Consider the following 27,679-nt stretch of genomic DNA (forward strand, 5'->3'; position numbering starts at 1 on the left):
TCACCATCGGGAGATTGGGCCAAAAACGATACATATCAGGATATCTCAAAAGTTATGGAAGGATTTGGACTAAACTTGTTGGACAGGTTGTGTGTGTGACGAGGAAGAATCGATTTGATTTTGGTGAAGATCTGGATTCGGCTAGTAGAATTTTAAAAAGTGATTCTTCGCCATTGAGTGGTATGACCAACCAAGTGTAGGTGTGCTCTCTACTGAGTGCCGTTCTAGTTTGTGGTGTATTATTATATGTGGTTGCAGAGCTTCTGTGCCGCCAAAGCAGCTTCCTGAGCAATGGTTATACTGGGTGGTTTGTCATTGCCCTCCCAGCCCAGTTCGGGCAGTAATTTGTAATTTGTTCAGGGTGCCGGCGATGGCTTACCTACTCTTTGTGAAGGATACTGTGGGGATCTTTAACATCCATAAACTAATGTCGGAAGAGGAGATGTCCAGTTTAAACGTCCATCGGAGGGACGACACACACACATTGACGATTCACCCAGTCTGTGAAACACACCGGGATGATAGTTCATAGCTGGGTCGGGATTCAAACCCAGGCGAGACAGCTTAGAGGAGAATGTGGGAACCTTCTCAGCCGAGGTTGCACCTTTGCGCACTGTTAATAACCAAACTGTGCTACCATGTCGGATGTACAGTATTACTATACGTTTATATATATATATATAGACAAATATAAAGAATGTATACAAGTATACTCAGCAAAGTTTTGTAATTTGTTGGCAAGGATACGAAATTCCTCATATGATGGTATAAAAATTATGCACCAGTGATAAATATAAAGGCCACAGCGAACTGATATGTGATAGAAATTAATAAATAACAATTAATTAAAATTTTAATTTGATAGAAATAAGTGCCTAAACGTGCTGAAAATGTTTTTTGTTTTGTTTTTTTCAATCATATAGTTTTACATTTAATTATTTGAAGACATCATGCACCCGAATAGCATCATTCATCAATAACTTGTCCCAGGAGCTCTTTCCCAACATTTTTATACCACTTGCAATCTTATCTAACGTATGGTGACAAGTATGTGCCCCCATTTTATATACTGGCCCTCAAATTATCATTCCCGCCAATTTTGTGATTGAAATTAGAATGCGACTTTTATTCAAACTCTGAAAACGTTATGGAGAAAATCTACTTCTGATATTTCTTCTTCTTCTTCTTCAAACTCTAAGCATTACGGAGATACTCAGCTATATATTACCGAAAGATTCCTTCGTTCACTGCTGTTATGTCTGGACCCGTCATATAAATAGAGCCTCTCGGCTCTGAAAACGTCATAAAACTTAAAAAGAAGACGAAGAACATATTCTGGGAAGTGATGAGTGGGATTTTGAGAGAGAGACCTGCGGTGTCCGCCCCGGGATGTTCACAGACGTCAGATTAACAATGCACACGTGGCAAGTTCAAGGTGATGCAAAATGGGTTGGTAGGAATCAAAAGCAGGTATGTATGTATGTATTTTTTTTGATATTTATTTGGTTATTTAGTTAATTATTTGTTTGTTTGTTTGTTTATTTATGTATTTATTTAATTATGTATTAATTTAATTATTGATTGATTAATTAATTAATTATCCATGATCAGAAGTGAACTGACCGTGCAGAACAGAATCGTGTAGGGTGGTGATGTGGCCCTCAGTGTGGGAAAGCACATGGCAGCACTCAGCCAATTAACTAGAGCGATACCTTTCATATGTACCTGGTGTTGGCATAATAGTTACGGTTGGGAGGCTTGGGATCCTAAGGTCCTGAGTTTGAATCCCGTTGAATTAACGTCAGGTGGGGTTGACTCAGCCTGTCATCCTTCCGAGGTCAGCGAAATAATTACCAGATAACTGATTATAGAGAGGGCATTGCATCAGCTGCTACATCAGAAAAATGATGCAACCAGCAGCCGGGTTGCTGCATACGAACCACACACCACCACCTTTCATATTGGCTGCAGGTCTATCAGTCTGTGTGTCAATCCTTGCGAGTGGAATGGAAATGAAAAATTGTGTTTATAAAATCGATCGTACATTCCATCCAAAACGGGGTTTGACCATACTAGAATGGATCTGTGGGTTTGACCATCCAAAACGGGGTTTGACCATACTAGAATGGATCTGTGGGTTTGACCATCCAAAACGGGGTTTGACTGTTGTAAGAATCGGAGTTACAACATTGTCCCAATAGTGAGTTTAATTCAGAATCGATCTCTAGCAATATCTGTAAGAAACCAGCAAGCATCGTATCAGTATTCAGTAATCGTACAAGTAGTAATGGATTTGCAATTAGTACAAGCAAGCCTAGAACAAAGAGTAATCGCACCATCTGAGTATGCATTACATCACACAGAATAAATGTCACAGGAATCATCGGAGCGCTGTCCGTCCGAATTCCTATAGAAGCTCCTCAGTGGTCAGAGGCAGCATAGCACCTGGGTTCAACTTAGACACAATTTCATTACATTCTCCCCAACGTTAAAACTACACTACTTCTAGGGGCGGAAATCAAGCTAGCAAGTCATAGCAGCCGAGAACATTAGTTAGCAGAAGTCCATATCAGTCAGTCAACCATAGCGGTCGGGGCGGCGAATTTCTCTCCTGGCGCATGTCCGATAGGCACCGGGTGCCACATCCACGAGACCGAAATCCCCCGCATCGGAATGATCGCCTAACTCGGGTGACGGCGGTGGCCCCACAAAGCCATCCGAATCGGGTGGAGATGGGATGGCCGGTAGATTCTCCATTGTCGGATCAACCGTGCCGTAGTCCGGCTCAACAGTATCCCCGCATGGGGCAAGATGACGCACCGAGACGGTAGACTCGCGTCCATTTGGCATCAGCACTCGAGCGTGCTCGGGATTGGCTTGGAGAATACGAACTTTGTCGACGAGGGGGTCGTACTTACTCGGGCGAACCGCGCGTTTAAGAAAAGCCGGTCCGGGCCCAGCAAGCCAGCCCGGCAAAGGACGGCCACCACCAGAACGACGCGAAAAGCGAAACATACGGTCGTGGGGAGTTTGATTAGTAGCAGTGCTCAATAAAGTCCGGATGGAGCTGAGCGTGGTGAGTACCACCCAGATCCATCGGTCCAACCCGAGTCCGTTAGGCTTAAGGGCCAGAGCAATGGCCTTCCAAATAATGCCATTAAAGCGTTCCACCTGTCCGTTCGCGTGGGGCCTATATGGAGTAGTATAGCTAGAAGCGATATGCCGCTGGAGCAAGAATGCTCTCACGTCCTGGGACAAGAACACCGCTCCACGATCAGTATGGACATAGGCCGGATTCCCAAACACAGAAAATAGTTCCCGCAGACACCGGATGACCGTGGGAGCGGTCATATCGCCACACGAAAAAGCGAAGGGAAATCTAGAGAACTCATCAACAATAGTGAGAAGATAACGAGAACTGCCCGAAGCTGGTATGCCCGGACAAGACGGTAGACACGAAGGCGGCAGTGGCCCTTTGAAGTCCATGGCCAGGTGCTCCCATGGCCGAGTGGCCTGGACCAGCGTATCCATCCGAGGGTTGTAGAAGCGAGGTTTGAGTTCAGCGCAAACGGAACAAGTGCGACATAAGCGCCGAATATCCTCGAGGGAATAGGGCAAATTACGACCGCACATAATGAGCTAAACGCGTCACGCCGGGATGGCACAATGTGTCATGAAGGACGCGCAGATCCTCAAAAGATGTGAGGCTCGCACACACCACAGGTCGGGATAATGCATCTGCTACGAAGTTATCCTGCCCCGGGCGATACTTGATAGTGTAACAAAAATCGGCTAACTCAATCCTCCAGCGAGTGATTTTCTCATTCTTAATGCATTGAGCATGACGCGTGTCGTACATAAAGGCAACACTCTGTTGATCCGTGATGATCTGGAAACATCGACCAAGCAAATATGGCCACCAGCGCCTGATTGACTCGATGAGGGCATACGCCTCCTTTTCGACAGACGAGTGTCGGCGTTCCGCAGAGGAGAGAGTCCTTGAAAAGAAGGCCACAGCTGCCACACTCTCTCAAGGGGGGCGACCTATCGCGTGATCCGACGCATCGCTTTCCAAAACAAAGGACTTGTTTTCGTCAATTGTCGACACAGCGGCGCCAGCGATGTCCGACTTCAGGCCATGGAAAGCGGCCTTAGCAGCGTGACTCATAGGGAACTCTTTGCAATCCACAAGTGGACGAAGCTTCTCAGAGAAATTTTGAACCCACTTAGAGTAATGAGCAAAAAGCCCGAGAGCACGCTTCAAAGAAGCACGATTGTGGAGCGGGGCCATGTCGAGCAAGGGTCGCAGACGCTCCTTGTCTGGAGCGATAGAGCCGTGGGTCACGTTGTACCCCAGGAGATCTATCGTTCGAGCGGAATAGCGACATTTAGCCTCATTCATAGTCAGTCGATACTTGTGCGCAACCTCGAGGAAGCACTTCAGGTTAGCATCATGGTGTGCTTTGTCGTACCCACAAACCGTGAGATTATCCAGATAAACGAAGATCAGTTAAATTCTCCATAGCAATGAGGTCGTCCATGGCCCGTTGGAAGCAGAATACCCCATTCGTGACCCCGAAAGGCAGACGGGTGAACTGGTACAACCTTTGTCCTGATTCAAACCCGGTGTAGATGCGATCTGCCTCGGAGATTGGAATCTGATGATACGCGCTACGAAGATCTAAAGTACTGTATACCGAGTACATGCCACCTGTCGTACCAGAGAATCCATTCCCGGGAGTGGGTAGGCGTCCAATTTTGTAAACCGATTAATCGTCTGCGAATAGTCGATTACCATGCGTTTGCGGTGCGTGTCGGTCTCAACTACCAAAACTAGGGCCCTCCAAGGCGATCGACTAGGTTCGATAATGCCCTCCTTTAATAGTCGCGCCGTCTCGTCAGCAATGAATTGCATGTCAGCGCGTGAATAGCGTCGCGATTTAACGGCAACCGGTGTACAGTCAGTAGTCATATTGGGAAACAGCGACAGTGGTTCAATTTCCATCCCTGCAAGAGCACACACAGCAAGAGTATCAGCACCACCAAATTCCATTTCCAAACACCCATGTCGACGAAGAAAACCGTGTCCCAGCAATACTTCTGCACATAATGCAGGTAAGACCATTAAATGCACATTCGGAAACATTCGGCCCTTAATTACAAGCTTCAGTCAGCATTCCCCTCGAGTGCGGAGCCATAGCCCTTGAGAAGCCATGAAGATTCTGCGTGTTGCCCAGAGAATCAGCCAGCCATGCTTCTGAACGAGTCGTAAATCAACATAGCTATCCGTAGAACCCGTGTCAATTAAGGCATTAGCATTTTGCCCCTCAATCATGAGTGGAATAACAGTGCTGGACAGGCCAGGTGGCCCTGCAGCCGTCGAGGTCGATAGGGGCGCTCGAGCCACGCATGTGGATCCGATGCCAGCCAGCGTTTTCCGTGAAGGCAGAGCCGAACGTGGGTTGGTCAAGCCGTCGGTCGAGGGGGCTCGAGCCCCGCATGGGGATCCGACGCCAGGTTGCGCCAATCGTGAAGCCAAACCGGAACGGGGGCTGGGCGTCGAAAGAATTCCCGTCAAAGACGGTCGAGCCGCGTACAGTCACGATCACGCCACTTGTTTTGTCGGCGCGTTGAGCCGAGTCAAGGTCGAGCGCTCAGCTCGGGGCCCGCGAGGAGGGGTGATCCCAATCAAGGCCGCGCGAAGCACCGGTCGTTGTGCGGGCGGAGAGAGGATCACATTCAAAGTCAAGCGAGTTCGCCGGCCCCGGGACGAGCGACAAACCTTTGCAAAGTGACCCTTCCGAGAACACAAATGACACGTCGCTTCTTTAGCCGGACAAACTGACCTTGAATGATTCCTGTTCCCGCAAAAAAAGCACTTAAGCGTTACTTCCAGCTGAAGGAGCGGCCGCGGCGGCGGCTGTCACACTCGGGTCGAGATCCTCGAGCGCGTCGGTTGTCCCCGATTCCGGCAGCGGTGCATCCATTTGCTCCGCAGTAGCTCTCTCCGGTCGTGTCACTCTGGTTAATCCTGCAGTGACGTATGGGCGGTCGTACGCCTCGGCTTGAACCTAAAATTATTTGTACAGGAGCGATAGCTTATGTGCCTTTTCCAGTGTCAAATCTTCTTCCTCAAGCAATCTTTGTCTGATGATTGGTGAATGAATCCCAGAAACAAATGAATCTCTCATTAAATCATCTCATACTTGCGCATGTGTGCGTGTTTCTGTAGTACAGTCCTTCACTAATTGGCGAAGGTCTTGAACGAACTGGTCGATGGTCTCCGATGGATCTTGTCACCGAGACGCGAGCAGATATTGAGCATAGACCACGCTCCGAGTCTTGATGTAGATACGTTTTAATTCTTCCACGGCAGCATCGTACGTACCGCACTGAGTTCTGTACGTATAGACGGTATGATTCACGCGGGAGTGCAACACCGCGAGCTAAGTGACATCGGTGAGGTCCTTCTGCGCTTCCAGGTGGCTGGTCAGTAACTTCAGCCAATGCAGAAGCTGAGTAGACGCGTCCGGCGCCTGAGGGCTTGAATTGGAACTTGAATCAGCTTATGAGTCATGTTGATCCCGTTCAAGACAAGAGAGGATTCTGAATTAATTGTTGTAATAATCAGAGTTACAACATTGTCCCAATAGTGAGTTTAATTCAGAATCGATCTCTAGCAATATCTGTAAGAAATCAGCAAGCATCGTATCAGTATTCAGTAATCATAGAAGTAATAATGGATTTGCAATTAGTACAAGCAAGCCTAGAACAAAGAGTAATACGCACCATCTGAGTATGCACTACATCACACAGAATAAATGTCACAGGAATCATCGGAGCGCTGTCCGTCCGAATTCTTTTAGAAGCCCCTTAGTGGTCAGAGGCAGCATAGCACCTGGGTTCAACTTAGACACAATTTCATTACATTGACCATACTAGAATGGATCTGCGGGTTTGACCATCCAAAACGGGGTTTGACCATACGAGAATGGATCTGCGGGTTTGACCATCCAAAACGGGGTTTGACCATACGAGAATGGATCTGCGGGTTTGACCATCCAAAACGGGGTTTGACCATACGAGAATGGATATGCGGGTTTGACCATTCAAAACGGGGTTTGACCATACGAGAATGGATCTGCGGGTTTTCAGAAACAAAATGGGACAAACCCGTGAAATGTTGGGCACCTACCATCTCGGTCTGGGACAATGGTGCCTGAGGAGCACACGTTGGGGGTATGTCCCATCCAACCCCCCCCCCCCCTCCCCCCCACCCCCTTTCTCTCTCTCTGTCTCCCCCTGGCCACTCTCTGTCTCCTCTCTCTTCTTTCCTCCTCCCCATCCTACCTTCTCCTGTCCCTCACCTCCCTCTCTATTCCCCTCACTTCCACTCCCCTCCGTGGAACACCCCTCCCCTCCCTCCCAGAGTGTACAGTATAACGACATGGGCTGAGGCTTCACTCTCTCAGCACCTCCTTTCTCCCTTCCTTCTCCCCACTCCCACACACCTGCTGCATTGTTTCCTCCACCCACCCCCCACATGCCTGCTGCATTGCTTTCTCCCCCCACCCCCCACATGCGTGCTGCATTGTTTCCTCCTCCCCCCCCCCCCACCCCCCGCACACACTGCTGCATTGTTTCCTCCCCCCACCTCCCACATGCCTGCTGCATTGTTTCCTCCACACCCCCCCCCCCCCCCCCCACACACACACACCTGCTGCATTGTTTCCTCCCCCCCCCCCACACACACACCTGCTGCATTGTTTCCTCCCCCCACCCCCCACACACCTGCTCCATTGTTTCCTCCCCCCACCCCACACATGCCTGCTGCATTGTTTCCTCCCCCCACCCCCCACACACCTGCTCCATTGTTTCCTCCCCCCACCCCACACATGCCTGCTGCATTGTTTCCTCCCCCCACCCCCCCACACACCTGCTCCATTGTTTCCTCCCCCCCCCCACACACATGCCTGCTGCATTGTTTCCTCCCCCCACCCCCCAGCTCCATTGTTTCCTCCCCCCCCCCCCCCCCCACCCCCTACCCCCCTCCTGCATTGTTCCCCACACCCCTCCTGCATTGTGTTTCTCTCCCGAAAACTCCTGTTACATTGTTTCCTCCATTATTTACACACTCGGTAGTGTAACGGGTTGGAGTGTTCGCTCTGAGTGTTCCAGGTCGGTAGTTCGAACCCCGGCCGAATATTACTAAGAACCTATCATGGTTCCTGATGGTTCCTTGATTGACGCTTCGCATTTAAAAATGATACAACAGAGACAAACAACCATAGGTTGGTAACAATAACGCAACTTTTGATGGGTTTGTCTCTTCCGGTAAGGTTACGCATACAGGAAGTAGTATTATAATACACCGCCTATTAAATCACTGCACTGTACACCTCGAAATCCGCACTCCATGTCTAATAAGAACAGATAGAGGGCAACAGGTAATGAAGACACCGCTAAATATGGACAAACACAGGATACCTTTATGAAGGTCGTCTCAACGATTTGCAAACATCCGCCCTGGTTCAACCAATGACGAGCCCGTGTGGACGTGACGTCACCAACCGATTATTTCGTATTTCACGTGGATTTATGATGCTACCTCCAAGGGTTTGGGCTCGTGTTGGGGAAGTCACGTTCACCTTTACAAAGGGGCAAAAGGTAAATGTATTTAATCAAAGGTAAACAAGCTTCCCAGTTCGCGATGTTTCCCTGATTCGACGGGTTGCTCGGTTCAAACAAGAGTCGAGGGTTTCCGGGTTTCCTGGTCGAGGTGTTTCCCCGATTGGGCGATTGACCATCGGCTCGTCCAGTTCAAGCACATGACCAGAGATGCTGACGTACTAAGGGGTGTGGCGGTAATCCAGGTGAACGTCGCTACCTCCCAATCCCATCATTAGTGCACGTCTACGTGGCGGGCATCACCACCTGGTGAGTAGTTAAAGGGTTGCGGCACCGCCCAGTTTCTTCCATCATTTTGTTTTCATCCATAGGAGAGTGCACAGGGAGCGCACTTACCTTTTGAGCTGTTCAGCCTGAGTTCAAATCCCGACCCAGCTATAAACTATCATCCTGGTGTTTCACAGGCTCTAATCTGTCTATCATGGGTTAGAATCCCGACCCAGCTATAAACTCTCATCCTGGTGTTTCACAGGCTCTAATCTGTCTATCATGGGTTAGAATCCCGACCCAGCTATAAACTCTCATCCTGGTGTTTCACAGGCTCTAATCTGTCTATCCTGGGTTAGAATCCCGACCAAGCTATAAACTATCATCCTGGTGTTTCACAGGCTCTAATCTGTCTATCCTGGGTTAGAATCCCGACCAAGCTATAAACTATCATCCTGGTGTTTCACAGGCCCTAATCTGTCGATCCTGGGTTAGAATCCCGACCCAGCTATAAACTATCATCCTGGTGTTTCACAGACCCTAATCTGTCTATCCTGGGTTAGAATCCCGACCAAGCTATAAACTATCATCCTGGTGTTTCACAGGCTCTATAATCTGTCTATCCTGGGTTAGAATCCCGACCAAGCTATAAACTATCATCCTGGTGTTTCACAGGCCCTAATCTGTCTATCCTGGGTTAGAATCCCGACCAAGCTATAAACTATCATCCTGGTGTTTCACAGGCCCTAATCTGTCTATCCTGGGTTAGAATCCCGACCAAGCTATAAACTATCATCCTGGTGTTTCACAGGCCCTAATCTGTCTATCCTGGGTTAGAATCCCGACCCAGCTATAAACTATCATCCTGGTGTTTCACAGGCACAAGTCATTCATCAATGTGTGTGACGTCCCAAGGATGGACGTTAAACTGGATGATGTCCGACCTGCCGATTAGTTAGCGGACGTTAAAGATCCCAACTGTGTCCTTCACAGCGATTTATCGCCGGTGACCTGAACAAACTCCTGCCCGAACCTCGCCTTTCCCCTGTGCCAAGGGAACAAAGTGCAAAAGGGTCAACCCCCCCCCCCCCCCCCCAAGAGGGTCACCACACCCCTTTGGAGTCTTTCGTGAAAGGACAAATTATCGTCGACACGTTATACAAATTACTGACCCAATGAAATTCAGTCGAACACTAGATCATGTTGGTGAGACTCGTACCAACAATAACGTTTCCTAGGCGACCGTACCAGGGAGCGCGAATAATAAATAGTGGTAGTTGTGACGACTGTTGTTTTTATGAGCCTAAATCTTGTGTGTGTGTCTGTGTCTCAGGAAATTGTCTTGATCCAAATGCATCGAGGTGGACGGGTGGACATGAGTCGCTCTGGTCCTTTCGCCGCCGAGAGGAACATTTTCGGCTCTCTTGTGGCGGCGAGTCAGCGGCAGAACGCAAACTCCCGGAAAGTGTGGACCGGAGGACACGGAGAACGGTCCGATTTCACAACAATCCTTCCCCAGGAGATCAGTCTCGTGATCTTTGGCATGCTCGACGCCGAATCTCTGTTCCACACGACACGCGTGTGCCATGCCTGGCGGGACCTCTTGGAGGACGCCGTGAGCATTTGGAAACGTCATTACATTACCATCTCCCATTACTGCCCGATGGAGGTGGAGAAAAACCGGCTCGAAGGTTTCTCTCTCAAGGTACGATCGATGGTTTCCGTAAAGTGGTCTCACACCGGACGTATCCGTGTGAAAACGAGAATGGAATAATTTTAAAGATTGTTGAAGCATTGCTCCTGGAGTGGTCGTGCCAAAGACTTCGTTTGCACCCTTTGTACCGCGTCCCTCTCACCCCTACAGGCCATCGTGATGAAGAACTACGTTTTGAGTCGACAGAAACGGGCCTGGTCGCAAGGTGTATTTAGCTACATACGCTCCATCTCTGCGCTCCCGGCTTGGAGAATGTGTCCGATGGACGTGGAAACCTGGGGTGGTATCCTGCAGGGTGAACTCAACAGATCATCATGGTAAACGTTCTGCTGCGAAGACCGGATAATTATGTACCAGGAGAAAAGGAAAAGAAGGTATGAATACATCGAGTGGACGTATTTGTATCCGACTGATGAACACCGGCACACGATGCTTGCACACCTGGATGTGAAGTATCGGCCACGACCCAAATTGGTGGCGCCGACAGTTTTGAATGCCAGGTAACGATCTACCAATAAGGTTTTGTAGACCATTTGTCCAGAACATTTTGTGTCTATTCGATGGATTCCGAAGCATCCGACTTCGGTCATCGAGTACGGGATGTCGTCGCGTCAGACGATTGGTTTTCCAATGTGCGGAATAGTTTCCGGCATCGGGCGTTTCCTTAAAAATGAACGTTAAATCGCTTATGTCGTGCGAATGCTCCGAAATGTTTGTCTCTCCGTTTTACGCGACGTAGATAGTCAAACCGACGGAAACCGTCACCTTTAAAAGGAAGCAAAACGATGTGAAGCGCGAGCGCTCAAGGATGACATGATGGAATCCCAGGACATCGTTTAATAAACGTTTGATTTGCACAATGTACACTATTTACAGCACATGTTCGTCTCATCGGTAAAAAGTGGTCTTCAAAGAGCAAAATGGTTTTTGTTTTAACCAGCACATTCTTTTTTCTTTTTTTTTTCTTCTTTTTTTTACATATCCCGGTTGAACAGTTTCCTCGTCCCATCACCTGTAATCTAAGGGCGCAATCACCTGGAACGAATGAGGCCGAGGCTTCATGGAGCGACGGTCGCAGGGCTGGAAGCGTCGTCGGATAAGAACGCAAGAGAAGCTCGGACCGTCTCCATGAGTGGCTGTAATGGAGGAACCTCGGCGAATGAAATTCCCAAACACTCCACCTGAAACGTAGACGGCGCACCACAGTCACCATTTTGGAGTTCGGATGTTACCCTTCACTACCCGCATTGTACCGAGGTGCGTGAACCGGTCCGAGTAGGGAGTGGTTTTTACCGTACGATGGCGGAACGCACAGCAATGTATTTCAAGTCACCTGGCTGGAGAAGGCCCGGACGTCCAGGTGAAGCTGCAGCCGGATCCTATCGTCGTCACTCGTGCCGGCCCCACGTGCCGAGGCCACTGGTGGGTTCGTCCTCCGGGCCTGCATCAATCTTTTGAGACTTTCTTCCATCTTTCTAACAGATGTCAGTACTTCCGATACCGTTTCTTGGTATCTGCAAGGGCAGGTCAACAATTTGTGATACAAAAACGACAAAGAACGCTGAACTTTTCTATTCTTCGTCTCCACGGCGACAAATGGGCGTACCTCTCTGTGCAGACACATACAATGGCGACCAGGCAGCTGTGGAGCCGGCTGGGCTGCAAAAAAGACGCATGATCACTCACAAGTCTCTGCAGTGGCCTCATGGCGCTCTCGATGTACGGAGAAGGCTTGCTCGGCACTTCCTAGGGGTACAGCAATAACCAAACGGTAAACGGTTTACTCAAAAGTACACTTTTAGATTGCAAACAACCTTAGGGCCTACTTCTTGTTTACCTTGGGGCCTAATTCTATTATGTACGTATGGTGAAGCCGGTTGGGGGGGGGACAGGTATCCAACTGTCCCCCCCAACCCAAAATCTGGATCCGTAGTCAGATCTTCACCAAAATCGAATCAATTTGTCCTTGTCACACACCTAACCTGTCGACCAACCTTCCAAATCCGTCCATAATGATGAGGTACACGGGTCGTCGAGGTGAGGCTTTGGTGAGCGGTCATGAGGCTTTGTGTCGGCGAGCAGTGAACAGCGTGTATAATGGCGTTATGTCAGGGAATTTAACGGGTGTAGGAAGGAAATGTACAAAAAAAAAAAATCGAACAATAAACGCCCATTGTGATGAAATTATGTATTGTGCATAAAGGAAAGATTAGGGGAAATCGAGTGAGTGACGGTTATGTTTTAGCATGCCAACATTTTATACAGTGCATTCAGAAAGTATTCAAACCCCTTCACTTTTTTCACATTTTGTTATGTTGCAGCCTCATGCTAAAATAGTTTAAATTCATTTTTTTCCCTCATCAATCTACACACAATACCCCATAATGACAAAGAGAAAACAGGATTTTACAAAGTTTTGCAAATTTATTAAAAATAAAAAACTGAAATATCACATTCACATAAGTGGTCACACGGAAGCCAAAAAGTTCAATATTGGTTTCATCAGACCACAGAATCTCGTTTCTCACAGTCTGAGAGTCCTTTAGGTGCTTTTTTGCAAACTCCAAGCGGGGTTTCATGTGTCTTTCACTGAGGAGAGGCTTCCGTCTGGCCACTCTGCCATAAAGCCCAGATCAGTGGAGTGTTGCAGTGATGGTTGTCCTTCTGAAAGTTTCTCCCATCTCCACACAAGATCTCTGGAGCTCAGCCAGAGTGACCATCGGGTTCTTGGTCACCTCTCTTACCAAGGCCCTTCTCCCCCAATGGCTCAGTTTGGCCGGGCAGCCAGCTCAAGGAAGAGTCCTGGTTGTTCCAAACTTCTTCCATTTAAGAATTATGGAGGCCACTGTGCTCTTAGGAACCTTCAATGCAGCAGAGATTTTTTTGTAGGCTTCCCCAGATATGTGCCTCGACACAATCCTGTCTCTGAGCTCTGCAGGCAGTTCCTTCGACCTCATGGCTTGGTTTTTGCTCTGATATGCAGTCAGCTGTGAGACCTTATATAGACAGGTGTGTGCCTTTCCAAATCATGTCCAATCAATTGAATTTACCACAGGTGGACTCCAATCAAGGTGGAGAAACATCTCAAAGATATAATGAATGAATGAATGATCGTTTTAAGGCCATTTTCCCCGCGAGAGCGGGGGTTAGCCTTGCGGGGCCCATGACAATCATGGTTCCCTATTTGAGGCAATGTTTTTATGGCCGGATGCCCTTCCTGACACCAACCCTTAGTCGCCTCTTACGATGCGCAGGGATACGGTGTACCTATTCTAAATCGGGGTACACACCGTGATCATTCATCCCAGCAAGCTGGTACTCAATTTGCCGACCTCGGAAGGATGACAGGCTGAGTCAACCCGCCTGGCGTTAATTCAGCCTGTCATCCTTCCGAGGTCGGATCTCAAAGATGATCAAGAGAAATGGGAGGCACCTGAGCTAAATTTCAAGTGTCATAGCAAAGGGTCTGAATACTTATGTCAATGTGATATTTCAATTTTTTCTTTTTAATAAATTTGCAAAACTTTCTAAAATCCTGTTTTCTCTTTGTCATTATCGGGTATGGAGTGTAGATTGATGAGGGAAAAAATGAATTTAAACGATTTCAGCATAAGGCTGCAACATAACAAAATGTGAAAAAAGTGAAGGGGTCTGAATACTTTCTGAATGCACTGTGTATATATATATATACACACACACTACCGTTCAAAAGTTTTAGAACACCTCAATTTTTCCAGTTTTTATTGAAATTTAAGCAATTCAAGTCCAGTGAATAACCTGAAATGGTACAAAGGTAAGCAGTAAACTGCTCGAGGTTAAAAATTAAGTTAAAACGGGAAAATAATGTAAATTGCACAGTTACATTGCAAAAAAAGACCTTCTTCAGGGAACAAGTAATGGGTTAACAACTTATAGCTGTTCTGCAGCAATGTAAGTAAATTAAGCCTTGAAAGTTGATGCAAACAATTCCTACAGGTGTCCCAACCTCTGCTGATTACTTGATTACAAACCCCCTGTTTGTATAAAAGCAGTATTGGAACAGACTGTTATTACACCCTCTGAAGCATTATTTGGACAATATTGCACTGCAGGAAGGAAGTAGTATATTGGAAACTGGAGGAAACTCTGACAGGAAGAGGTCTGGCAGACCCAAAGCCACAACAGAATCAGAAGACAAGTTTCTGAGAGTCAACAGCTTGCGTGATAGGCGGCTCGCAGGACAACAGCTTCAAGCACAGCTTAACACTGGTCGAATAAGGAAGTCTCAGTTTCAACTGTGAAGAGAAGACTTCGAGCTGCAGGTTTGACAGGTCGAGTGGCAGTAAGAAAGCCATTGCTAAGATGGCAAAATAAGAAAAAGAGGCTTGCCTGGGCCATGAAGCACCTCCAGTGGACCAGTGAAGACTGGAAGGTCTTGTGGACCGGATGAATCAAAATTTGAAATCTTTGGTTCATCACGCAGGGTTTTCGTCATCGAGTAGGCGAAAGGATGGTTCCTCAGTGTGTGACACCAACTGTCCAACATGGAGGAGGAAGCGTGATGGTCTGGGGCTCTTTTGCTGGATCCAGAGTCGGCGACTTGCACAGAGTGACTGGCACCCTGAACCAAAAGGGCTACCACAGCATTTTGCAGCGCCATGCAATACCCTCTGGTATACGCCTAGTTGGTCAGGGGTTCATCCTACAGCAAGATAATGACCCTAAACACACCTCCAGGCTATATCAAAACTACCTTCGAGGAAAAGAACAAGACGGTCGGCTTCAAATCATGGAATGGCCAACACAGTCTCCAGACGTTTCAAGCTGGTTTGGGATGAACTGGACAGAAGGGTGAAAGCAAAGCAACCTACAAGTGCAACACATTTGTGGGAACTTCTGCAACAGTGTTGGGAATAACTTCCCCAACAATATTTGATTTCCATTGTAGAAAGAATTCCACGAGTGTGTTCGGCGGTTCGGTGGTTAACAAACAATAGCTTGGGTTTTCCTCAGCTCAAGCTCGAATATTAATCTTGCAGCATCTCCATTCTCCATGTGTGGCGTGTCATTTGTGTGGCATTACAGACAGCATGGGAGATTATAAGCACCAAAATATTATCCTGAACTTTGTGTTGACAGGAACTTTCATTGGAGTCGATTTTCATCTTCACACAAGGGCCTCGGCCGATGTTCCACAACAGGATCAACAATGGTTGTGGATGCCTTGAGTTCAATTTGTTACAACTTACTGTAACTGGAGAAAGTGAACGACAACAATGAAACCTCAGCGAATGAATACCATGAAATTCTCACCTTATTGGTGCGGCGGTACAACCGTGGTACATCTTGGGCACTGCGCAGAGAAACGCAGCATGCGTGAGCCAGCTCTTCTGTTACACGTTGTACATATCGTGGAACGATGGCCAAGAGGCCATTCAGGCTGTCCTCCAAGGCCCCTGACAAAACAACCAACAGAGATTCTAATAAACCACAAAACGTACACTCTTGAAGCTTTTCTTGGAATGCTGCATTCTCAAAGAAATACACGTCCAAGCCAACCCACCTGCCAGCAGATCATGCTTGGAAAAACCAAGATCCTCCACTCTAGGTCTCACAACTGTTGTCAAAAGATCTTCAAGCTACGAACAGACAATGGACAAAGCAAACTGACCAATCAGAGTTACTCAAACTATGATGCACAATAGATTTATAGTACTGGGTCACCGAAGCGCAACTTTTTAAAAACCATTTGAGGTTTCATCATCAAATTTTCAACAAACTTTAGTATGACAATATTATTATTTTTATGTATGACAATTAAAAATTTGGTCAAAAGGTCAAAAGTTGCATAGAATTGTCAATTTTCATCTGATTGATTTGAAATTTGAACAGGGTTTGCATATTGGGTCACTGAAGCGTATTGCCTTTGAGGTCAAAAGGTCGAGGTCACCTAAAATAGGCAATTTTTTTTTTTTTTTTTTCCTGTTTTAGTCATGTTTAGGAGACGAAATAAGAAAGTCTCAAAACAAAGTGGATGTGGACGGGCATTTCATTTTCAGATGCTTTCTAGTTATACGTAATTTGTTTGGTTTCATCTCCCTCTTATGGTAATTTTATTCCTCATTTGTGGAATGTTTCTCCTCCAACTTATCAAGTGTTCAGGCCATGAGCGGGTAGTTCTCCTTCCTCACTTTGACTCGATGGTCCTCAATTACTCCATGCGAGGCCAACACGTAGCTGCCTGGAGAATCCATTTCCATACGACGAAGGGATATTAAACCGCGACGCACACTGTCATTACCAATATATATATATATATATATATATATACATACACACAGACTTGGCATTTAATATGGAATATATTTTGTGGGGGTGAACTTACTTTTCAAGATGACTTAGAACCAAAAGTTCATTGGAATTATGTTGAAATTATTCTAGATTTTGTTAATGTGACCTTCAATTGAAACAAAAACCACATTTGACATTTCGAAGCAAATAAATTGATCCTTGAAAGTGATGTAAACTGATATCGAACTCAATTCACGGACAGTACTGTGTTAAACTTCTCTACGTATTCCAGAAGTATCTCTTTATTTTGCACATTAGCCAAAAAAAATTTCAACAAAAACAAAAGCTAAATTATGACTGCGATTACGGACAGTAAAATTACGGTTCAGTAGGTCGTGTAACCCCCACGAGCATTCAGGAGAGCGCGTACACGTTGAGGCATGCTGTTCACGAGATTTGCCAAGGTTTGGACAGGAATCGCTTGCCATGCAGTGACAATAATCTGCTGCAATTCACGCACAGAGGCAGGCTGCTGGTCCAAGTTGTCGATTTGACGCGTTAATTCTGCCCACAAGTTCTCTATCGGATTCATATCCGGGGACATGGCAGGCCACTCCATATGCTCTACACCACGGTCAGCAAGAAAGTGTTGGATCATGCGAGCACGATGAGGCCGTGCATTGTCATCTTGGAAGACAAAGTTTCCTCGAAAGGCTGCACGAGCAAATGGAAGCAATGTTTCTTCCAGAATGGCCCTGTACTTGAACTGGTTCAGGTTTCCATTCAGAACAACCAGGTCAGTTTTGCCCCCTGCATGAAAAGCAGCCCAAACGGTCACCCCACCACCTCCAGCTTTGACTCTTGGCACTATACAATCTTCGTTGTGGGCTTCATGCACTTGTCTGCGCACTCGGACGCGGCCATCTTGACGACAGACCAGAAATCTAGACTCGTCACTGAAGGTCACGTGATTCCAGTGTCCTGGCTGCCATTAACGGTGCTCTCTGGCCCACTGCAATCGGTGCTGGCTGTGTTGTCTGGTCAAGCGTGGCTTTCTCAGGGGACGCCTGGAACGATAGCCTGCTTTAACCAGTCGTTGGTTGACTAGCCTTCTGGATACAGGCACATTTGTCAGTTGCTGCCACTCAGCCCTAAGCCGATTAGCTGATTAGCTAACTTGGTACGGCCATTGCAGACTAACCGGTGCAGCTGGCGATCATTTCTCCTTGTGGTTCTGCGTGGACGTCCTGGCCTCGGTATTGGAGTAGTAGGGACACCCCTCTGAGCATTTCGTTTCAGGATCTTTGACACCTGACCTTGAGTGATGCCATACTGTCGAGCAATAGCACGCTGTTTCATGCCAGAATTTCGTAAAGCCACCACTCCATGACAAACAGCATTGTCAAGTTGACGGACCATCTCCAGAGGAAGCGGCAATAACTTTTGTAGACGTTCAGCAGTTGTTTTCCACTATTACAGAACGCAACAACCCTTATATACCCGATTGTGAAGCCAATCGTCAAATGTACCTGTCCTTACATTTTGTCACGCCACCTGTGATATAATCCTGTAATTGACTTCTTGCTGCGAAAGACAATCAGTGACAAGGTTCCTTCAACAAAGACATCACCGAAGGGTAAAAGAAACTCACCAGATTGATATACTGAGTTCAGAAAGTAAACCCAAGTCAAGAAAAAATATATATTCCATATTAAATGCCAAGTCTGTATATATATATATATATATATATATACAGTCACGTGAAAAAGTATGTACACCCCATGTAAAGTTTTGACTTTTTCAACATATTTCAACATACAGCTATTTGATCTTCATTTCAACAATATTGATAGATAAAGGTGATATAATATAACAAATATCATGAAACATTTACATTTTGTAGTCCATTGTATAATTTAAATCAACATAAATGCAAATTTCGCATGTGGAAGAAGTAAATACACCCCTACATTTATCACTACTTCAAAAACCTAAAATTAGAATCAGGTGCACCAGCTCAGGTGCAAATGATTATAACATCGTTAGAGAGGATCTGGGAGGAACCTGTCTTATTTAAACCTTAGACCTTTAGTTTGGTTTGCTCTTTGTTGTTGAAGTGTGCGGCGTCACCATGCCGAGATCAAAAGAGCTCTCTGAGGCCTTCAGAAAGAAGGTTATAGATGCCTTCGAGTCTGGGAAGGGATTTAAAAAGATATCGAAACAATTTGAAATCAATCATTCGACTGTCCGGAAGATCATCTACAAGTGGAGAAGATTCCAAACAACTGCCAACTTGTTCAGGCCAGGCCGCCCCAGCAAGTTCAGCCCGAGAGCAGACCACCGCAAGATGCTAAAAGAAGTCTCTAAGAACCCCAGAATGTCATCACGGGACCAACAGGTAGCTCTTGCCACTGTTGATGTCAAAGTGCACGAGTCTACCATAAGAAAGAGGCTGCACAAATTTGATCTACATGGGAGGTGTGCCAGGAGGAAACCTTTGCTGTCCAGAAAGAACATCAGGGCAAAACGAAAGTTTGCCAATGAACACCTCGGCAAAGATCAGCACTTCTGGAACAATGTGCTCTGGACAGACGAGTCAAAGGTAGAGCTATTTGGCCACAGTACCAGAAGACATGTTTGGCGAAAACCAAAGACAGCATTTGACCACAAGAACCTGATACCAACTGTAAAGCATTGTGGTGGAAATATGATTTGGGGCAGCTTTGCTGCATCAGGGCCTGGGCAGCTCACCATCATAGAATCCACTATGAATTCTTCATTGTACCAGAGGGTGCTTGAAGATAATGTGAGGCCATCTGTCGGAAAGTTGAAGCTCAACCGAAGGTGGACCTAGCAACATGACAATGACCCTAAACACACCAGTAAATCCACCAAGGAATGGCTGAAAAGAAAGAAATGGAGGGTTCTGGAATGGACAAGTCAAAGCCCAGATCTAAATCCCATCGAGATGTTGTGGGGGGATTTGAAACGAGCTGTGCATGCAAGAAACCCCTCAAACATCGCACAGCTGAAAGAATTCTGCCTGGAGGAGTGGGCAAAAAATTCTCCCAGTCGATGTCAGAAACTGGTAGACAGTTATAAGAAATGCCTACTTGAGGTTGTTTCTGCCAAAGGGGGTAATACCACCTATACCACGTAATACCACGCCAAGGGTGTACTTACTTTTTCCACATGCGAAATTTGCATTTATGTTTATTTAAATTATACAATGGACTACAAAATGTAAATGTTTCATGATATTTGTTATATTATATCACCTTTATCTATCAATATTGTTGAAATGAAGATAAAATAGCTGTATGTTGAAATATGTTGAAAAAGCCAAAACTTTACATGGGGTGTACTTACTTTTTCACGTGACTGTATATATATATAGATATATATATATAATGAATGAATAATGCTTCATTCATTATATATATATATATATATATATATATATATATATATATATATATATATATATATATATATATATATATATATATATATATGGTTTTCCGCTGCCCTTCCTACCCTTACCAAGGGGAGGTTAAGCTCCTTGTTCTTTCTGGGCCGGCGTAACCGAGGCTTGAAACGCCCCTTCCGGGCAAACGCAAGGTCGGGTTTCGGGACCAAGTCTCGCACGTACCTAAATACCTGCACCGCCACAGAAGCGGGGAAGCAAGCCTCGCACGAGCCACGTGTAATTTGAGTACACCGAGCGGATTGCATACCACGTGGTCCGTGCAGTTTTCCAGTATTGGAACCTGATTCGAGCGGTTCTATTCGTACCACGCTTAGTCAATGATGGAAGGGACGAGACGGTCGAATAAAGGAATAACAGGATTTAATTACTATTATTTACACAATGTACAAGTCGGTAGAAAGCAGACACAGAGCAGAACTTAATCAGTCTCATGCTTATAGCCCAGACACGGGCCCGAGCACACTCACAAAGGGGATTTGCAGGCAGGATGATGTTCACGCGCTGCCTTGGTCGTCCAGGATCGGCGGCCCGGCGTGCTCTCCACGGTCCCAGCACGTCCCGCGAAGATGGCAAGCAGGTGGTGGAAAGGATCCTTGTAGCGCGTCTCTCGAACAAAAGGGCAGATGAGGCAGGAAGGTGGGAGGGAATGTACGCGTCTCTCGGCGGCTTTCCACAGCACGTTGAGTCACCAGCGCGCTATCACTCGCGTAACCCAATGCAATAGAGGCTCGGCTTCAAGCTCAACCGCACGTCACTTTAATACGAGCGCTTATACTTGGTTCATGCGCATCTTTCTCCGATCTCGTAACTCTCATCAATACTCGCCTCTCCAATAACTCAATGCACAAGCTCACCGCTCCCCGAACTGCGCTCTGCCCGAACTCAACTGCTCAACTCCGAACTGCTCCCCCAATTTCTCGTGGGGGCTTTGCGCAACGGGTTATATGGACACGCCCTGAGCCCTCTCGAACGTTCCAACCACGCCCTGTGACGCATTGCCGCAGTCACTCCCTTTGAGCCCTGATTGGCGGCTCGCGCTTACCGTCAGCTTCTCTGCCGCCCTCATTCGGTCCCGACTCGACCTGCCAGGCCTGCCTCGTGTTAATTCGCGCCAAAAAGCCAAAGGCAGCACAAGGAGGCAATGGAGCAATGAAAAGGACCTAACACTCATTATTCTACTCAACGCAAGACTAACACAGGAAAAGGACTATGCTCACAAATACTAAGAAATAACTGCACTATCGCGAGGCTATGTGTTGTTTATGTGACTAAACTATGAGGGGGAAATTAACCTTTATTGTACAAAACTCAAAACCGCAACACTACCCCTCTCCCTCATCAGACTCGTCCCCGAGTCGAACCTAACAAAAATGGAACGACCGGTTTTGAGAATGATCTGGAAAATTACTTTTACTTTTACATGTGACATATAGATGTGGTTCCCCCCAACATTTACTCTAACTCGTGGGTGCGACAGTTTTAAAACACTAAATGTGTCCCCCCCCTATTGCGATGAGTAGCTACTCTAACAGAATCACGCCCACAATTAACCGAATCCGGAATTTGTCAAGCTAAACATATAGCCGGTGGGCAGCATTTTTATATACAAGCACAAAAAAAAAAAAAACCTTATTTACAGTTCTATGACCCAGGACCTGTCCTTTTTGGAAAGAAGATTGGAGGGGAGAGAAAGCACAGCAAAGCACAAAAACACACTCATAAATTCAATACACTTGCTGCTTGCTTCTTGCATCTCGCTTCTTCTGTGTGCATATATCAAACCGGCTAGCCCCCAGACCGGCATACAGGCCATTCCTGCTCTTCAGGGCTAACTAAACTTACAAATCTTCTCATCCCTAGCACACCATAATAAAAATACACAACAAAATGCTTCATTTTATTTCTCTGTCAGGCAGGGCCAACCCTATGTGGTCCGACTGCATGACATTCATGCCACTCAAAACAAGTGGTCCAAAGATACAAGGTGATGCTGCAGCAAGGTACTGCACAGCAGAGGTGCAAGGCCACAAAACTTGGTCCATAAGTGTAATATGTGCAGCAAAGTGTTTGTGGCAGCAAAGTGCTGCACAGATGCAGCAAAGTTACACAAAAGGCTATGGCAGCAGAGTGCTGCACAGTTCGGCTGCACAGATGTAGCAAAGTGCAGCAGGGATGCTGCACCGATGTAGCAAGGTGCAGCAATTAATGCTGCACAGGTTGATTGTGCTGCACAGCTCTAACTCCAAAATGGTCCTGGGGTGGGGGGAGAGACAAAGCACGGCCAGCAAAGCGGAAAGGGCGCAAAGGTACACAGCAACACAAGGTAATGCAGCGCAAGGGGCATGGAAGAGCGAGCGGAGCAGGCTCGTCCCTAGCCGTCCGTACCCCCCATCGTCGGCTTACACTACCCTAGCCCTTCCTTGTATTTACAAATTCGTCTCTACGTCTTGTCTCCCATATCCCCCTCTAATCCAAATTTGTCTCCCAATCCCTCCCAGGAAGGAAGGAATGGAACAAACACAATGTCTCATTACGTCATGATGCGTCTTACACTAAAACAGTTCACTTGGTCATGGTGTGGAGCTTTGTCCTCCTTGGTGAATGGCTGTGGATGGCGCAAAGGGGATTTCTCATCCTAACTACACTACTGATATGTACTTTTAAACCTACCCGGGGTTGTACCCTGCCAATCGGCCATCTTTAAACTATGTGGTTCTAAAAACCGAATTCCCATTGTCCACTCTGCGGTGCCCTTGGAATTTGGGTCTCACTCCCACAAATTTTCACTCTGTGCCTTTGCACAATTTCGGGGCTGGGTCGTGTGGCTCTACTAGCAGGTATACCTACCTGCGCACCTCCGCCACTGAAGTCGCCACCCGAGCTTACCTGCTCCTGCGACTACCTAAACTGGGGAAGGCCCCTCCTGGCACCCCCTGATGCCCACCTTGGCATTGGGCAACCCGGGTCCTTCCTTTGGATCCTCGGGCCCCACTCACAACTACCCTAACTGGCTCCCAGAGCCTACCTGCGGCCCCACCTGGCCGACAAACTACCAGTGGCGGAGTGCCCCAATAACCATACGCACCAATTAAACCACACACCCAGCCATTCCACAGTCTCATGCACCCTCCAAAGCACTACTTGCCACTATCTGCACCACAGGTGTCAATGTCCATACAAATTTTGCCTATACCCTCTACCTGGGTTTACACTACCTCCCCGGGCTTTCGCGAATGGGTTCCACCTCCCCCCATTCACTCCTTCGCACCATGCATTCCACACCTTTTATTCCCACTCCAAGCATTCTCACACCACTTACTTATTCGCACACCATTTTCCTCGCACACCTTTTGTGCTCACTCACCCTTCGTCTTGCACACCACTTGTGCTCACACACCATTTATTTCCACACACCTCTTTCCATACATTTCAACACTTCCATTTGTCTCAACACACACACAGCATCATCTATCTTACTGCTTTTCCCCTAAAACTCGTGCTCTCCCATCATCCCTTTAAACTAAGCACTCCCTTCGTCATTATCATCCATCTAATCTCTCTACGTCCCCACTATAGGTACAAATGTCCTCTACAGTCTTCTAATTCCCTATCATTATCCCAGCCCTCCCTCGGCTAGCTTCGGTGCCCCATGGAGGTAACCATCGCTGGCAACCCCCATGTGCCTGTCACTGCCATCCCCCTAATCTAATGCTCATGGGCCCTGACCGTGTGAGGAATGGTCAAACTACCATTCCCCCACGTAGGGTACACTATCCTCATTCGTCCACTACACTTGAGCCTCTTCGTGTGGAAATACATTGTCATCACGGCTCGGCTTCGAAAGGCCGAGCAATCCATGCGGGTGGTTGGTCTACTGTATGGGATGTCCGTCCAGCATTTTCGATCCAGGGGAGGAGACATGGACGGGCCGAGGTTCAGGGCTCCATCTCGGTGCGGGGCCTCGTGGTTAAACGCACGATGGCCCAACCGCCCACGGTCGGAGCACCGCGCCCGTAAAGGTGCGCGGCTCCGAAATCTCCTACCTCCCCTTGAACCTCGCCGTTCGCCTTTACCGCCACGGCACGGCACCAACCATACAGGGCGGGGGCCGGCACGGGTCGTGCACGGCGGTCCTTGTGACACGGCCATGGCATCAATCCCCGCCGGGCGCCGGTCCCCGCTGCTCACAACTCACCGAGGGCTCACGCCGGCTATCCGTCGCGCAAAACGCTACCCCGGTCGGTGTCGATGCTTGAGCCGCGTTCTCACCACTCGTGACGCACTCCGCACTCGCACACCCAGGTGTCCCTGCGCCTCCCATACATTTTGTTACCGCACACCTAGGCGCACTCACGCCCCTCACACACTTCAGTACGCACTCTTCTCGCACACAGTCCGGTGTGCATTCTCCCTCACACTCTAACACCCACGGGTGTGCACTCTCCTGTTGCACACCCAATCATCGCACACATTTTCTCCACGCACTCTTCTCGTGCACACTCTAACACACTCTCCCGTTACCGCACACTCTGGCGCACACTTTTCTCACACCCACGCTCCGGTGCACACTTTTCTCTCACACGCGCACCAGTCACCCTCGTACACCGCACAATGGACCTTCCGCGACCGCCCAGGTTTTCGTCTCTTTCCCAAGCGCGCCAAAAACCCATTCGCGCCAAACACATTCGTGCCATTAATTCTACTCACCTTGGGGACCTCCTTCCCCGCCAGCACCTGCAAACTTTCCATTTGGTCAGCAAGCCCGACATCACGATACAAATACAAACTTTGGGTGCATTCCATTACTTCCCTCTGTGCTATATTTTCTGACTCTGCCGTCTCTTCGGCCCCAATTGTTTCTTTAATTTCCATTATAATCATTTATTCGACGATCCGGCTTGGGATCCACGGATCCTGGGTTCGAATCCCGGTCGATCGCTAAATTAACACCAGGGGGGGTTTACTCAGCCTGTCATCCTTCCGAGGTCGGCAAATTGAGTACCAGCTTGCTGGGATGAATGATCCCGGTGTGTACCCCGGTTTAGAATAGGTACACCGTATCCCTGCGCATCGTAAGAGGCGACTAAGGGTTGGCGTCAGGAAGGGCATCCGGCCATAAAAACATTGCCTCAAACAGGGAACCATGATTGTCATGGGGCCCGCAAGGCTAACTAACCCCCGCTCTAGCGGGGAAAATGGCCTTAAAACGATCATTCATTCATATTACTCCTTTTGAATCGCTCGCCCCCGTGAAGCTAACCCCTTTTCCCCAGTGAAACTATGCCCCGACATTCGCTAATTCACGGCACTTTTCAAGAACACATCCGCGCGAACGTCGGAGTTTTACAGTAACTCTGGCACGACATCTTGAACGCACCACGTATATGAATGCTGACCTTTTCACGAAGCTATCACTCCAACCAACCCACATCCATCATCACCAAGTTTTTATATACCCACAAAGCATTGCAAACACTCACCTTGTCCTGTAGTGTGTCTGCATCAGCCACGACTGCAATGAGTTGATCTGGTGAAGGTACGCAACCAGAAGCTGCAAAAGCCTCGGGGTTGGTGGAATCCTCATTCTTCAAGTTTGAAACGGTCACGGAATGTTTGAGTGCCGCGGTAGTTCCTGCCAGTCCCATTGCTGCGGTATTGAGGTTTGCTAGGTTCGGATTTGAACAAGACGGTCGAAGGCTTGCATTCTGCTCTTTTGCAACAGGAACCTCACTCGTTTTTAATTCCAAAACCTGCCGCAGAACAAATGGGTCAGATAGATCAATCGCAGATTGCGAAATTAAATTACCACGGTATTAAAAAAAAAAATATATATATATATATATATACTGTATATATATATATATATATAGTAAACATACAAACCTCATTCATCCAGCAGACATAACGGCCTAGCAACTCGAGAACGACATTCCAGAAGCGGTGGGCAAGGGCAGGAAGGTACACGGGTTCTGCCCAACACTGTTCCATGCTCACCCAGAGTGTGTGTGTCACCAACAGTCTGAACGCACTTCCGTCTGCACAACACACGGTTCATGCACGTGCTCAATCAAACCCTGATGGCTCATACAGCAGGTGTACAAGTTCCAAGGGAAACGAGTCTCACCAGGTGCTGCCTGAAGTTCTTCCATCATGACAGTCTCAACTCTTCCTGAAAACTCCTTCAACCTTTAACAAGGAAGATCCAGTACAAACAATAAAGTAAAAAAAAAAAAGAAAAAAAAAAAAAGATCGGTTCATTAAAAGACAAAGCAGAATGTACCGTATTTGCAATTTACCGGATCTGGAAATAGACTGGGAGGCTCCACTTGTTATGGAAGTTCTCGTAAGCAGGATGGCAGCGGAGACGTTTAACGCTTGCCTGCGAGCTGCATTGCTTCTCAAAATTGCTCAAGAACTCAAAACTTATGGAATATCGCTGTCAAAGTGAAGAAACAAAAACGTCACAAACGGCGTTTACAACAACCAGCACAACAGGCATTTTAAGGCAATTTTCCCTGCTAGAGCGGGGTAAGCCTTGCAGGCCCCATGACAATCTTCTCCATTTTGCCTTATTTTCTGCATCTCCCCTTGTTAACCCCCTTGCCCATAAACGGCGTTTATGCCACAATGAAACCTCTCACAAGGCAAACAAACGGCTTGCGGATGCAAGTAGTATGGTGATGCAGCGACAACGGCCAAAATAACACACCTCGTAGAAGAGATCTGGATTTCCGGGATTGAAGAGGAACGACAACCGAAGCTCCAAAGCTCGGACAATCTCAGGCCAAACAGAATTTACCGTGAATTCGAAGCCGGGCACAACCTCCGTTCTCTCCTCACTGCAAAAAGGGTCACACGGAGGAACTTTGAACTCCAGCAATCAATTGCTTTACTTCCGCACACCCCTCCTACCACTCGCTCACCCCAACCAGCTTAACAGCCCCTCAAGCACGATCAATCAAGCGGATATACTAACGCTTAGGATCACGTTCAATTTCAGGCTCATCTAAAGCTTAATGTAAACTAGAATGGCACTCTGCCAGGCTGAACCAGGAGCGCATGCCTCCGCCAGGCTGAACCAGGAGCGCATGCCTCCCCCAGGCTGAACCAGGAGCGCATGCCTCCGCCAGGCTGAACCAGGAGCGCATGCCTCCGCCAGGCTGAACCAGGAGCGCATGCCTCCGCCAGGCTGAACCAGGAGCGCATGCCTCCGCCAGGCTGAACCAGGAGCGCATGCCTCCGCCAGGCTGAACCAGGAGCGCATGCCTCCGCCAGGCTGAACCAGGAGCGCATGCCTCCGCCAGGCTGAA

At 47.6% G+C, this 27,679-nt stretch overlaps 2 protein-coding genes across 3 annotated transcripts in view; one reads left to right on the forward strand and one right to left on the reverse strand.

Annotated features, from left to right (window-relative positions):
• The first annotated feature begins 8,537 nt into the window (after positions 1–8,537).
• Positions 8,538–11,478, forward strand: FBXO48 (F-box protein 48). Its single transcript, XM_068115180.2, has 3 exons — positions 8,538–8,937; positions 10,229–10,600; positions 10,760–11,478. The coding sequence occupies exons 2-3, from the start codon at positions 10,247–10,249 to the stop codon at positions 10,928–10,930; spliced, it is 525 nt and encodes a 174-aa protein (XP_067971281.2). The 5' UTR covers positions 8,538–8,937; positions 10,229–10,246; the 3' UTR covers positions 10,931–11,478.
• Positions 11,432–27,679, reverse strand: part of COG2 (component of oligomeric golgi complex 2) — a 98,651-nt gene continuing 82,403 nt past the window's right edge. For both annotated transcript variants that reach the window (XM_078779313.1, XM_068115177.2), the window contains 10 exons: positions 27,079–27,208; positions 26,666–26,805; positions 26,494–26,555; positions 26,253–26,404; positions 25,850–26,119; positions 16,152–16,227; positions 15,902–16,044; positions 12,216–12,355; positions 11,943–12,123; positions 11,432–11,790 (listed from right to left, as the gene is read on the reverse strand). In XM_078779313.1, the coding sequence (XP_078635439.1) occupies positions 11,668–11,790; positions 11,943–12,123; positions 12,216–12,355; positions 15,902–16,044; positions 16,152–16,227; positions 25,850–26,119; positions 26,253–26,404; positions 26,494–26,555; positions 26,666–26,805; positions 27,079–27,208 (1,417 nt within the window). In that variant the 3' untranslated portion in view covers positions 11,432–11,667. The remainder of the gene's footprint in view (positions 11,791–11,942; positions 12,124–12,215; positions 12,356–15,901; positions 16,045–16,151; positions 16,228–25,849; positions 26,120–26,252; positions 26,405–26,493; positions 26,556–26,665; positions 26,806–27,078; positions 27,209–27,679) is intronic.

The sequence above is a fragment of the Myxine glutinosa genome, chromosome 5 (assembly GCF_964187855.1).
Source record: "Myxine glutinosa chromosome 5, kmMyxGlut1.1, whole genome shotgun sequence".
NCBI lineage: Eukaryota > Metazoa > Chordata > Myxini > Myxiniformes > Myxinidae > Myxine > Myxine glutinosa.